General features: G+C 41.5%; 1 protein-coding gene across 1 annotated transcript in view; it reads right to left on the bottom strand.

The window, feature by feature from the left end:
• Positions 1 to 12,749, bottom strand: part of cep350 (centrosomal protein 350) — a 36,272-nt gene that overhangs the window by 12,496 nt on the left and 11,027 nt on the right. The window contains exons 10-26 of the mRNA XM_068318778.1: positions 11,591 to 12,327; positions 11,328 to 11,446; positions 9,657 to 10,705; positions 9,256 to 9,397; positions 8,797 to 8,957; positions 8,508 to 8,685; positions 6,796 to 6,968; positions 6,440 to 6,603; positions 5,903 to 6,013; positions 4,616 to 4,756; positions 4,370 to 4,503; positions 4,057 to 4,173; positions 3,737 to 3,951; positions 3,364 to 3,575; positions 2,766 to 3,044; positions 2,533 to 2,682; positions 1,649 to 1,809 (exon numbers count right to left, since the gene is read on the bottom strand). Coding sequence (XP_068174879.1) covers positions 1,649 to 1,809; positions 2,533 to 2,682; positions 2,766 to 3,044; positions 3,364 to 3,575; positions 3,737 to 3,951; positions 4,057 to 4,173; positions 4,370 to 4,503; positions 4,616 to 4,756; positions 5,903 to 6,013; positions 6,440 to 6,603; positions 6,796 to 6,968; positions 8,508 to 8,685; positions 8,797 to 8,957; positions 9,256 to 9,397; positions 9,657 to 10,705; positions 11,328 to 11,446; positions 11,591 to 12,327 — 4,243 coding nt within the window. The remainder of the gene's footprint in view (positions 1 to 1,648; positions 1,810 to 2,532; positions 2,683 to 2,765; positions 3,045 to 3,363; positions 3,576 to 3,736; positions 3,952 to 4,056; positions 4,174 to 4,369; positions 4,504 to 4,615; positions 4,757 to 5,902; positions 6,014 to 6,439; positions 6,604 to 6,795; positions 6,969 to 8,507; positions 8,686 to 8,796; positions 8,958 to 9,255; positions 9,398 to 9,656; positions 10,706 to 11,327; positions 11,447 to 11,590; positions 12,328 to 12,749) is intronic.

Below are 12,749 nucleotides of genomic sequence, written 5' to 3'. Positions count from 1 at the left end.
TTTGTTAGTGAGTAATGGCAAGTTAAAAAGTCTTTGTGCACTTTGCTTCGGCTCTGATCGCCAACAGGTGCAGAAAATTTAAAATTAAAAGTAAGATGTAACTGTTAATTCATTTAAAAAAATACTAGGCTAAACAAGACAGGAAGTAAATGCATGATCAGTGAAATAGCAAAAGATGCTTTTATTAGATCCTCTCATATATTTTATTTATCATTAAACTAAATATAACATGATTTAAATCTCCTTAATGTGTTAAAATCAGTTGCAACACAAGCAACAAGAACAGATCAAAGTATAGAAAAATTATTAGCTTTTTATAGAATTATATAAATTACAAATCCTTAAGCTCTACATCCATTAAACCAGGTATTGGAGCCACCTGATAAGAGGCTCTGGTATCACATGACCAAAGATCCAAGTCAAGTCTAAGGATCCCAAATACAAAGCCACAATACAACACAAGAGGACGTGGGACCAATTTAACTGCTGGATTGCAGAGCCTACACTTGTTTAACTGGAAAATAATTATGGCTCCATGTTAGGGACATTTAAAAAAGGTCCCCTGTGCAGGATGTAGTGCAAATGAAACACTAATAAAGTGAGATGAAGGCTGTTCTACTGCTTGCAACCTACAGCTTCAAGGAACTCAGATAGTTCATCCCTCCACAAGTATAGTCTGAATCATCAGAAAATACTCAAACAGGGTATATTACTACAATACAATGTTTTTGTACCACAGTGCACACTAAACTGCCATACTGATATTGCTTTACTCTGGTAATTCATGCCAAATGAAGTTATACATTGAATTTCCTAAAACTGCAAGCACTTGGAATCTGTACTATCAATAGTTTTTGTGATATCAACAAAAACCTATTTTCATAATTGTGGGTCTAGATTTATTTTCAAGACTGCTTCTAGATGAACAAGTTTTACAAGGATCACATAACCTTCCTCAGCTGCCTTTTTTTGGGTTAGGTAACTAAACCACTAAGTGTGACTCACTGGACCTTTGAAACTGACTTTAACCTGAGAGACGCCACAGTGACACCAGTATTACACACACATTGAATATCCCTGTTCTATATGGTCCACCTGGTGTTTGTTATAACTCACATAATTCTCCTTTAAGGATAAATGGGTGTGGGATCTTAGGGGTTAAAGTTGCTGGTACTCTTAAAACAGAGGCACCATCAAAATACTGTTACAGTTTGCGCATCTCTGAGGTTTTAGGGATATTGTGGCAGGTTCCTGTCTAGTTAAGAGAGAAAACAACATGGAGCATGTTTATCTTCACATTCACACATCCACAATTAGAGAACGAATGCCACTTAATTTGTCGATGAAATTAGCTGCAAATTACAGGGATAAACCCCACTTTATGGAACTAGAATTAGAGCTACCCAGACATCAAACATATCTGCCTACTTTGGTTTAAAAAAAACCCCAAGTTTAAACCAGAGAGGCAGTTTAAAAGGGAAAAAAAAACAGGGTTTGAGGTACAACAGGAGCCAAAGCCAAGTGAAATGCTGCAAACCATACCTAGAGAGACCACTGATAAAGATACGGACAGGGGAGCATGGCCTCTGATAATTCATTAGATAAATTGTCAGACAAAAAAAGAACTTGAAAAATCAAATTAAATTACTTCTCATCCATTTGAGAGCGCATCTTCTTCAGCTTTTGCATGATGCTGCTAGTCTCACTTCCAGAGATGGACGGCGACGGGGAAGGGCTGCGGACATCCTCAGCATGTTGTATGTTGGGGAACGCGGCTTCAGACACGGGGGTTTCTGATGCAGAACCCTCCTGGAGAATGGTCGACACAAAGACGGGACAATCATTAGCAAGGCAGTCAGAGACTGCAATATCCCGCGACGCCTCTGAATTGAAAATTTTACTGTGACCTACATTGTCCTACTTTTCCAAAGGTGAAGGTCATCATCACATTTTTGTGCCCCTGGCTTCCTGAAAATGTTGCCTTTTGTTTTATGATATATCTCATTAGGTTTCAGAGATGTGTACCTAAAAAGGTATAAAAGTGAAAATTCGACCTTGACCTAGTTTTCAAGGTCAAGGTTGTGATCTAATTTTCACATAGTATGTCTACCTTCCTCCTCTGCATCATGCCAACCAACTCTCTACCTTTTTCTGTTATAGTTACAACATTCAACGTCCCTACTCTCAGTCCTATACTCTTGGCGTTCCTCTTCGCTCCCTTCCTACGAACACACTTCCCTCCTTCGACCAACAGTAGTCTAATTTCCACCGGCACTCTGTAGGTGAACAGCACTGATTGCAGTCGTTGTTAACCCGGGCCTCGACCGATCCGGCATGGAAGTCATAGATTTGATTCGCATGATTGATTTGGCAAACGTTTTACGTCAGATGCCCTTCCTGACACAACCCTCTGTATTTATCCGGGCTTGGGACCGGCACAATAAGACACTGGCTTGTGTCCTTTTGCGGCTACATTCTAAAGATGCCTCCATTCAGGTTCTGAAAACAACTCATGTATATCACACTACTTACAGGTTGTGGTTCACCTCCAGCACACTTGAGACGCTCCTTCAGTCTCAGTGTAGAATTTCTCATCCGCTCAATCTCTTCCTGCTGCTTCAGCAACAGCTGCCTTTCCTTCCTTGCTGCTTTGTTAGCCTCCTGGAGTCGCTTGATCTCAGCCTGCGCGAGGATAAAGGGAGAGTTTGTCATGGTCACTGTATAGCCCAAAGCTCAACTCTCAGTACTTTTTCAATATCATGTACCTGTTCCTGCTGTAGTTTCAGGAGAAGTCCTCTCTGCTTCTTCCTGAGGGGCGGCATTTTATCATCCTCTCCCTTGTCCCTCAGCCTCTTCTTCTGGTGCTCGAGCCAGGCCAGCTCAGTCCTGGTCTTCTCTTTGAGAGCTTTTTGGCGAAGATGCAGCAGAGAGCTCTGGTGCTGCAATCTCACCTCTTCATCCTTCATGTACTGACGCACCATGTCCATGGTGAACTGTGAAAAGCTATCCTGTCCACCGGAAAAGGCCTTGTTCGCATCTTGAGACTGCAGGAAAAAAGTCTGAAGTTAGTTAGTGTTCAGAGATAAGACGGAGAGAAACAAGTTCAAATGGAAGGAGACTGAATGGTGTTCAAAGGAAAAAAGGACAGCAATACAAAATTATGTTGAAGAGAATAACAAGGTAAATATGTTAAAACAGTCCCTTTTAAAGGGATCCTCCGATCAGTGGTAAGACAAACATTCAACTGTTAAAGGTCCCATATTATGAATAAAAATGTATTAAAAAGAGTATAATATGGGACATTTAACCACTTATCCATAAGAGTAAGATTTACACAAATGTGTGCATACACTGTACTTTCACCTTAAAGATATTGTGTGACCCAGAAACCACAGATGTGCTGTGACTGACTCCAGCATCCTCCGATTCCTCTTGGTGACGAGACTTCTCCTTACTTCCACGGCGGTGCGCTTCAGAGGGCAGCAGGGAGCGGAATGAGCGCTCCTCTATCTCATCCTCTGTCATGGACTCATCAAACTTAAGAGAGTACTCTGTTGCTATTGATGCACTGTCTGCTGGAGGGTCAAACAAAAAAGCTCAGTGAAAAACTAAAAACCTTCAACTAGATCTACTTTCTTGGAAATGCTTTAAGTTTAAAGACAATGACTACTACAGTCAAACAGACAAAGTTTGATGAAACAAAGTTAAACTAGCTGCTGGGTTTGCTGCCTGATACCTTTGTCATTGGCGATGGAGGGGATGTGGTCACTGCAGAGGGAGTCGTTTGCTGCTGTAAGAACTTCATCCTCAATGGAACTGCTCCCTGCTTCCCCTTTTGTCCTCTCAGCCCCTGCTTTCCTTAGGTTACCCTCTGCTGCTTCCTTTTTTATCTGTTCTCGGCTGTCAGAGGAGACATGTGACAGGCTGTGGTGGCTGACTGACTCTGCTCCACTGGGAAAATGAGCATGAGACAGATAGATTTTATAGACACTACCGTAGAAATCTTTTCCAAATCTAACAATGAAAACAGTGCAAGGTGAACGTTCTGACCGGTACCTGCGTTTGGGCTTTCTGAAGGACAGAGAACCAGAGTGACTCGTGCTGTTTAATGAAGACTGGGCTGGACTCATCCTTCTGTTTGACACCTCTCTTTGGAAGCTGTAAGCGACCAGGCTAAAGACATCCAAAAAATATTTACATTTACTCTACGTGGATAAATTTTATGATGCTATGAATGACAGAGGGCCCAATTTGAGGTGGCAATGTAACATCTACAGCCAGTAATGTCACTGAATAATCTCAATTTACAAGTAATGAATAGAAATGTTAAACTATATGTACCGTGAAGACACAATAGTTTTAAGATTACCTGTCAGAATCTATCTTGTCCTGCTGCTGCTTGAAAAAGTTTTGATGTTCTTCTTGCTTCATCACAGAGGACTCAGCAGGAACAGGGTGGACAGAAAAAGCTTCTTCAACGTGCGACCGTGCCAAATGTGTCATCTAACAAACATAAATAGATGGATCAAATGTTTGACTTGATGCTACTCCTCTTCAGTCAATCAGCTTTTATTACAAACTATTCCGGGCACAGAGGAAGGCAATGATTACAAACCTCCTTGATGTGCCGGGCAGCTTCGGCTGTGTACTGCGCTGCCTGTGCTTGTTGACTCATCATCTTCGTAGATGCCTCCTGGAGGCCCTCCAAAGTCTGTTTTTGAGTACCTGCCAAGCTTTCCTGCAGTTCAATATGAGTCTGGACAAAATGAAGTGTTGACATTATACATACAGGAAATTGGAAGTACTTGTGATTTTAAATTCATCCACATATTCCATCCATCTATTTTCAGTAAGTACTTATCCGGGTACTCCCAGTTCAAAGCAACATTTCAAGCCCAACATGGAGAGACAAGCAAATCTTTCTAGTCAAATCAACAAGTCTGTGAAATTTTCACCAGATTTGTTAATGTTTCTGGATGATGGGAAAAGAGACAAACCCTGAGAGGTCCAATGGAGACCAACAAGGATTGGGCTGTGGTGGCATGGATTTTTTGATCTCACCACGGAAAAGCAATTTATCAATGCATGATAGCAGTTAACCGCTGCTGTGGAGGATGGAGTGCTCATATATTGGCAACTTCTGGCAGAAGAGTGAATCAAACCTGATTGTGCTACCACCAGGAAAGCAAGATGTTCTATTCTTTTCCTTCTCTGAGGCCTGTGAGACTCATTTTATCAGAGTAGATAATTACTCCTTCATCTTTAGACATAAAGGTACACCTAGTATCACCTCCATCACCATCATCACACTGCTTTTTGGGTACAGCCAGCATCTCCTGCTCATCACATCGTTCTGATACATTTCAATGGCTGCTGTTTAAGAAGTTGCCTGAGTAGCATGTTGTTATTTTTCCAAACACCTGCAAAATCCAACCTCATCCAGCCTCACTGGCTGCCTTTTGACATCAAAGCCAAAATGTGCCCAAATTATTTAGGCTTGTAGATGAAGTTCAAATGTAAGACCCATTGTGTTTCATGTACTTTCTCTATTGTGTCTGTGCATTGTGTGTTATACAAACAAATGTGATCTGTATCTCCCCAGGTCTGAGTTTAATGGACTGTTCCCCCCAGGACACAGACAACTTAAACGGTCATTAACAATGATTAGTGTTTATATTTCACCAGCAAAGAATCCTAAAAAAATAAACACACAAAATAATTTGTGGTGATGATGATGATGATGATGGTGATGACATCTAGCCCTTGTAAACTGTAATAATGTGATCCTACAGTGGCAAATGCCACAATGGTCTGGATTAAAACACAGAACTATCACATTAAACTACCTGATAAAAAAAAATGGTGTGTGTGTGTGTGTGTGTGCGTGCGTGCGTGCATGTACCCAGGCCAATCTCTGTCTGTTTTCTTCCAGCTGCAGCTGTGTCTCCAACGCTTCCCTTTCAGCCTTGATCTTTAGTTCATAGAGGTCCTGTTCGTGACGCTGCTGCTTGGTCTGAAGGACAGCACAACAGATATGACAGAGGTAGAAAGCATTTGAAATAGACTGATGCCAACATCAATAATTCCTTTTGATTAAGACAAATGCTATTGTTGGGAAATGCTTAATGTAACATCAGATTTGTGGGGCACATGTTATCTTCTCTAAAGTATTTATACATCAAAACAGAAATTATCAGAAGATCAACTCAAAATGAGCTCAATTAAAACTCATTTAAACAATAACAACTTCTGTATTGTCCGTAATATGAAATACAAATTGCCAAGACAACTTTTCTATCTTGAGGAAATCCAGAAATGTTTGAGTATTATGTTTGACAGTCTGAAAATAAATGAATTGTACCCTGCAGCAGCAGAGTTCCTCTGTAATCCTCATTAACACATTTACAATATATATTCTCAGCAGCAAACTCTTCTTTACCTTGAGCATTTGAGCCAATGACGCGCTCTCCTGTTGAGCCACTGTCACACCCATCAGTCTCTCAAAGTCCCCAAGCTGTCGAACCGACTCCTCAATAGACTCCAGGTAATGGAGCTCTGCTGCCATACGCTGCTGCAAGACAGCAGGGGAGTACTGTAGTTCACCTGGGAGAAAAGAGAGGTGGACAGGGTGATGAGGACATTATTACACAGGAAGCCTGGTGGAGAGAGGCACTGTGAGATTAACATGAGTTATAAACAAGCCTATAACAAGTGAATATTTCTTATATCTAATTCTGCATCAGATGCATCAGACTCTACACAACATTTTGTTAAAATAATATGACTTTTATTTACCTGTGGTCTTTGTCTCTGTTCTACCACCACGAGATGTGGTGCTTGTGTTCAGCTTATTTTTCCCCAAGGAGCCACTTTTGACAGGCTCACTAAGGGAGTCTGCCCCTGGAGGAGAACCAGGGCCTGAAGAATTAGGAGAACCATGTTTGGGTCTGGCTGATGTGGTCTTCTTACTGAGAAGGCCCAAATGAGAAATATATTAGGGAAAAAGAAAAAAAAATACAAAGACATAGTACTGTACTGTAAAACAAGGAAATATTAAGTAAAAGCATTTGTGATCTGCTGATGTGTAGGTATCTTTAACTACAGACATATATTTAGTGAAAAGTGAAGATTTTTTAAAAAAAACCCAAAAATGGTAGAAGATGTAATAAGGTTTGCAGAGTGGGCTTGCCATTTTAACCAAAGGACAATGTTGAATGGGTACTATAGAATGAGTGAGCCCGTGTTCCCACAAACCCTTCAGTTGGTTTGTGCAGCATAATCCTGCTCTGAGAGGCCTGGACTTTGAATGGTCACATTGTGCTGCTGAGAGATGTTTAGAGACTAGGGTCGAGTGATCAGGAAACATCCCCCTCACTGCCCCCCCATCAATGTTAGAAGATCCATGAAGTGACCATCAGCATCAAGGCTTGGTTCAGGCAGTGATCAATGTACAAATGTATCACTAAAATACAGTAGAAGAACTTGCAGATAGTTCCTTTTGACAGTGACTTCCCCAGACACCAACTCCATTGAGATAGCTACAAATGCAAGCCTATATAACCTATTGAGACATGCATGTACTGCTTTTAAGATATTCTCGAGACTGTTTCTGTCATTAATGCACAAAACATGACCAAAATAACAACAACCTGCACTGATTGCTTGAAAAACATAAGCCTGTTTTAATGTCATTGTGTAATTTACAAAGGATCCATGGTGTGGCAGTATTTTGTTACTTGCACTATAGAATACCATTAGATGGCTGAAATACCAACACTAGGCATTGAGATTAAATGATTAAAGGCCCCCCTTTCCTTTGGCTGCAGGCCCAAGCTGTGGTTCTGCTGACTGACCAAACGCCTGGCCAGCCAGGCCCTGAAACAAAACAACCAGTGTTTCCTGTCTTGAGTTCAGCTGCAGGCTCCTCCTGTTACTGGACACTCCTCTGTTGCTTAAACCCTCTGGCCTTCAACCGAACAGAAAGCTACAAGACTGTTTACATTGGCAACCTCAACTTGGCTCTCTCAGCTGAATTTATTGGTGGGTCATGCCCAGTTAGATTAACCTTTGGGTAACTTAAGTATCTTATTGTTAGAAATCTGTCATCGATAAAATATTATATTTATGTTTTACAATATTATACACTACAATAACATTTTTTTACTTGTCTAAAAACTATATCCTTACATATTAAAGACAAAATAGGACGAGTCCACATGTATGCCAATAGCATCACCGTCCTCTCCAAAAACCTGTGTTGCGCTGCATGTTGCTAAAAACTATGGAGGAAAGAACTAACATAGACGAGAAGAATTTAAAATTATAGTAACTATCATCACCATTCAGATGTCACTGCACAGTATTATCAGTCTGATATATCACAGGAGCTCTTGACTGTGCAACACTGCTAGATTGACCTTGGAATTCAAAAAAATAACTTTTACATTATTCAACAATGTAAAATGTGTCAAACCTCCCTTTTCATGCAATCTGCAGAATATCAATACCTTAGGTGTGAAGTTTCATCTGAAGTCTCATTAGAGTGGAGACTCTTGGCCTTGCTGTGGGGGGAGCTTTTATCTGAACCCCTCTTCCTGGACTCAGAGGATAAAGGCTCTGATGGAGGGGAACAGCAGCTCCTCTGCTCCTCCACTAAAGTGGCATCACTCTGGTCAGAAGCTGTACCTGCAGAGCAATGGAGCAGTTATATCACTGAAATTCACTTCGTTTATAATGAATACTTACATTTTAAAACCTTTGAATCATAAAAGGAAATGAAGTCAAGTGTAGCCTAACCTCTCTTTCGAGCAGAGTAACTGTTCGAGAAGGGTGAGGTGGCAGATGGAGAACCAGAGGAGAGATGAGATGATTGAAGAGATGAATGATGTGAATCGATGCCTCCACTGCTTCTCTCGTAGGGAGACCTCCTCATCAGCTCCTCAAAATGACTGTTCATACTGATGCAGGTGAGAGAAATACACAATCACTTAAAATAAAACTCAGAATCCTTCATGAAACACACATAGTATCCATATAAACATTACATCTACGGATGTAGATGTAACTGGTGTCTTGGTGATTTGTCTGCAGGAGCGCCTTCTGTTCTGTATGACATGGATGCCACCCAGTGGTCAAATTAAAAATCAACGTTTCATTTATTATTTATGTGCTTTTCTGCTTTCACACTGGCTAGAGGATTGCATGAAATTGGCTATAAATTCCAAGCTGTGTTTGAGTTTACTGTACTGTTCTTACCTGCATGAATTAGAGCCTCTTTTTAAAGGGCCACTGGCTCCGCTGCTTTGAGTGGACACAAAGTCGTCTTCATAGCTTACTGCTTCTACGGGGTCATTTCCAGAGAGTAGTGAATGAGCAGAGGGAGAGTTCCTCTCACTCGCTACAGAATAAACGAGAGATAAAACAGGCAGCAGAAATGGTTAGGATGTGTTCCTTTGACTGTTGTTATGGTCCTAGGGTTTTAACATAGCACACCTTCTCTTACTTGCTATTTTTTGTTGGCCACTGGCACTAAAATTAAAATAAATGGAGAAAAATTATTTCCCCACACAATGTATTAATACGTAAATCCACAGATACAGATAAAGTTGTTGGACCAGATATATTTTTTATAGCACCACTAATTCATGAGAACTCACCTTTAACATGGCCATGAAGGTTCTTGGTGAAAATATTGATTACACTCAGAGGGCTTCCTTTGTTCAGCTCCTCCCAGGCTGCTTTGCTACTGTCACGTTGTACAATTGGTGAGCTGAGGGCCGAGCACATTGATGCCTCCCTCTGGAATTCTGACAACCGCTGGAAATCCCTTCTTTGACCTGAACAGTAGTTGACTGCCTCCAGGCGATCTGCCGGTCTGGGTGTATGGTTGCTGGTGAGATGAGGAGGGCTTGCTTCATCCTCAGAAATACCAGCTTCACTCAGTGGACCCTCACTGATAGAACTAGCACTTGAGTCATGATGGTCCGTCCGTTCCATTTCCTCCATCAATCCATTTCCTTTCTTCAGTGTCATTTTATTCATCTTCTGTCTTCTTGTCAAGTCACTGACTGGACTGTTTCCAGTCTTTCTCTTTTCGTGTGCATACCTGTCGAGAACGGGCTCCCCTTCAACAGCAGAAGTTGTCACTGCATTAGGCACATTGTTGGATGTGCCCATCATTTCTATCCGTCCTCTGAGGGCATCTCGATTTCCTGCTCCTGGAAGTGTTGTACCATTGTATGAACTACAACCTGTGTTAGTTAAAATCCTCTGGATCCTTAATGCAACATCGTTATTTTCTGTACAAGCCATTCTTGTCCAAGAGCTTTCATCGAGATTATCTTGGGATGGCCCAGGAGCCAAAACAGAATCTACATTCATCGTAGTAACAGCACCATAGTTGATCCCCTGCCCAGCAAGCTTGCGTGCTTCATTTTCTATGCGGTTGGAAAGTGATGCAGCTGTGGCCTTCACTGCCTCTATCCGAGACATTTTAGGCCGCACACCATTGGAGGGAGTCCTGGCTGGCTGTTGGATTTGCTGGACTTCAGTCGGCGCCATCGCAGTTTCCAACCTGAGAAGATGTGATAGGAATCGGTCATCAAATGAAGAAAGACCTGGGGTTCTAGCTCCAGTCACAGGACGACCAGCAGGGCTCAGATGGTCAGGTTGAAGCAAACGGGAATCTCTAACAACACGATTATCCCTGGAAAAGAAAAGAAAAAACAGACTGCTTTGAACATTATTAAACTAAACATATATGTCTACAACATGAGTTATTTACAGTCATTTTGGGCATTCATAATTCTCTATAAAAGCATTTACATGACATATATATTTACACTCAAATGCAAACCACTTCAGTCTACTGCAACATGTTTTTTTATAGCCTAGACTTTGAATAATCTTTTAATCAGCCTATAAATTGTCAATGGCTGAAGACCTAGAAATCAGGATGACCACAATTGCTTAATGTATTTGAGAAATATTATTATTATAAGTAAAATATTAATACAATCACATTTATTTCCAGACAGTTTTCCGAGGCACTTTTTCATACTTCTAAAGTAAAATCTGTGACTTTAAAAGTACTTTTTTAAAAATCTTGTACTACATGCAAAGCAAAATGGCCTCTGGCACAGAAAACATCTCAGAACAAACCATCCCTCTATTCAGTGAATCAGGTGATTCTCTCGATTTTAATATCCAAAATTTATTTCTGGGACATATCAAATTTGTTGTACTGTGTTAAGAATAGAATAGTTTGTTAGTTGTGTGAATAAATTGTGTGACAGAGCGAGAGGGAGAGTGTGTGTGGGTACATGTACCTTGTTAATGGAGGAGGTAGCTGATCATTCAAAGACCTATCACTGCTGGAGGGACTCCCTGGTGCCTCTAGTCTTTTATTTTCTTTGTCTGACTCTCCTGATGGCTGGAACATTGGCCTCTGCAACAGAACATACAATAACACAAGTTATCACAACATGATCTTTTCCACACATGTACGGCAACTTCATTTATGTTAATCACATGTTCAAATGCAAGTTTCATATTTAAATAACAAATAATGTTCCAGGTATTTATGCATTACCATCTGACTGGAAGTAGCAGCGGGTTGTGTCTGTGTTGCCTCTTCCCCCATTTGGGCCCCCTCCAGCAGCAGTTTGGTGTAGGTCTCCTGCAGCCGCTTTTGCACAGGGGCCACAGACACCTCACTGGGAAGGACCACAGCTTTAGCCACTTGTCGTTGCTTCCTGTAGAGTTCCTGCAATCTCTTGTTCTTTGACTCTGCCTCCTCCCTCAGTGCTCTTTTCTCTTCTGCTTGACGTTTCTTTCTCTCCTCTTGTTGCCTGGAAATATACTGGCGAACAGAATCTGCATCGTAGTGTCGTTTCTTTTGCCCTGTCTTGGCTACTTTGGCAGTCTCTGGTCGGCGCGTGGTCGGGCTGGCACTGCGCCAGCTTCTTGAAGAGCCACCAGTTGCCAAAGTAGTTCCCCAAGCAGAGATTGGAGTCCTTGCTTGTGACCTTGACTCCCCTCGCCCTCTACTGCCGCTGTTCCCACCATGGGACCTTTGACAGGCCCTGTCCTCCTCCTCAGCTGCTTTGTACTCAAGCTGCAGGTCATCAAGTATGTCCTGGATGTCTGCTGACAACTGCTCTGCAGTCACACCACCTCGAGCCTTGTCCCGGTCTGCAGATAAAGGGGTAGATGTGGTCTTGGAATGGTTTTTGGGCTTCTCTCGAGTTCGACTACGACTCCTTTCCGTGCTGGTGGGACGTGATCGCAGTTTTGATTCTGAGCGTGGATTGATTGATTGATTGGATTCTGAAGAACAATTACAGAAAAAACATCGCATTTATCAACCTATTTGAAATAAACAGAAAAGCACACACCCAAACACACAACATGTATACTATTCAGAATTCATTTAAAAAACACATTTCTACAAAAAAACACAATTAATATCTGTAATTAACAAGTTATTCAGAGCCAAAAATGTGACTGCACCACATTTATAAAAACAAGTTTGAAAGCATTAAGATACAGAATACACAATCTACACAAGGATGTGTGATAGGTTTACCATGGAAACTCTAATCTGGGCCATCTAATCCAGACCAGACCTTCTCTTTTTTTTTGTTGGGGCTTGACTACTGGGATTCCAGTATTTGCCCTGGAGGCAACCTCTGAAAATCAGGCCATGTCTAACTGTGTAACCAACCAGTGCAGCCAGTCAATCCTTATTC

This window comes from Antennarius striatus, chromosome 7 (genome assembly GCF_040054535.1).
Source record: "Antennarius striatus isolate MH-2024 chromosome 7, ASM4005453v1, whole genome shotgun sequence".
Classification (NCBI taxonomy): Eukaryota; Metazoa; Chordata; class Actinopteri; order Lophiiformes; family Antennariidae; genus Antennarius; species Antennarius striatus.
Note: the sequence above shows the minus strand (reverse complement) of the source record. Positions and strands in the feature narration are given on the sequence as shown.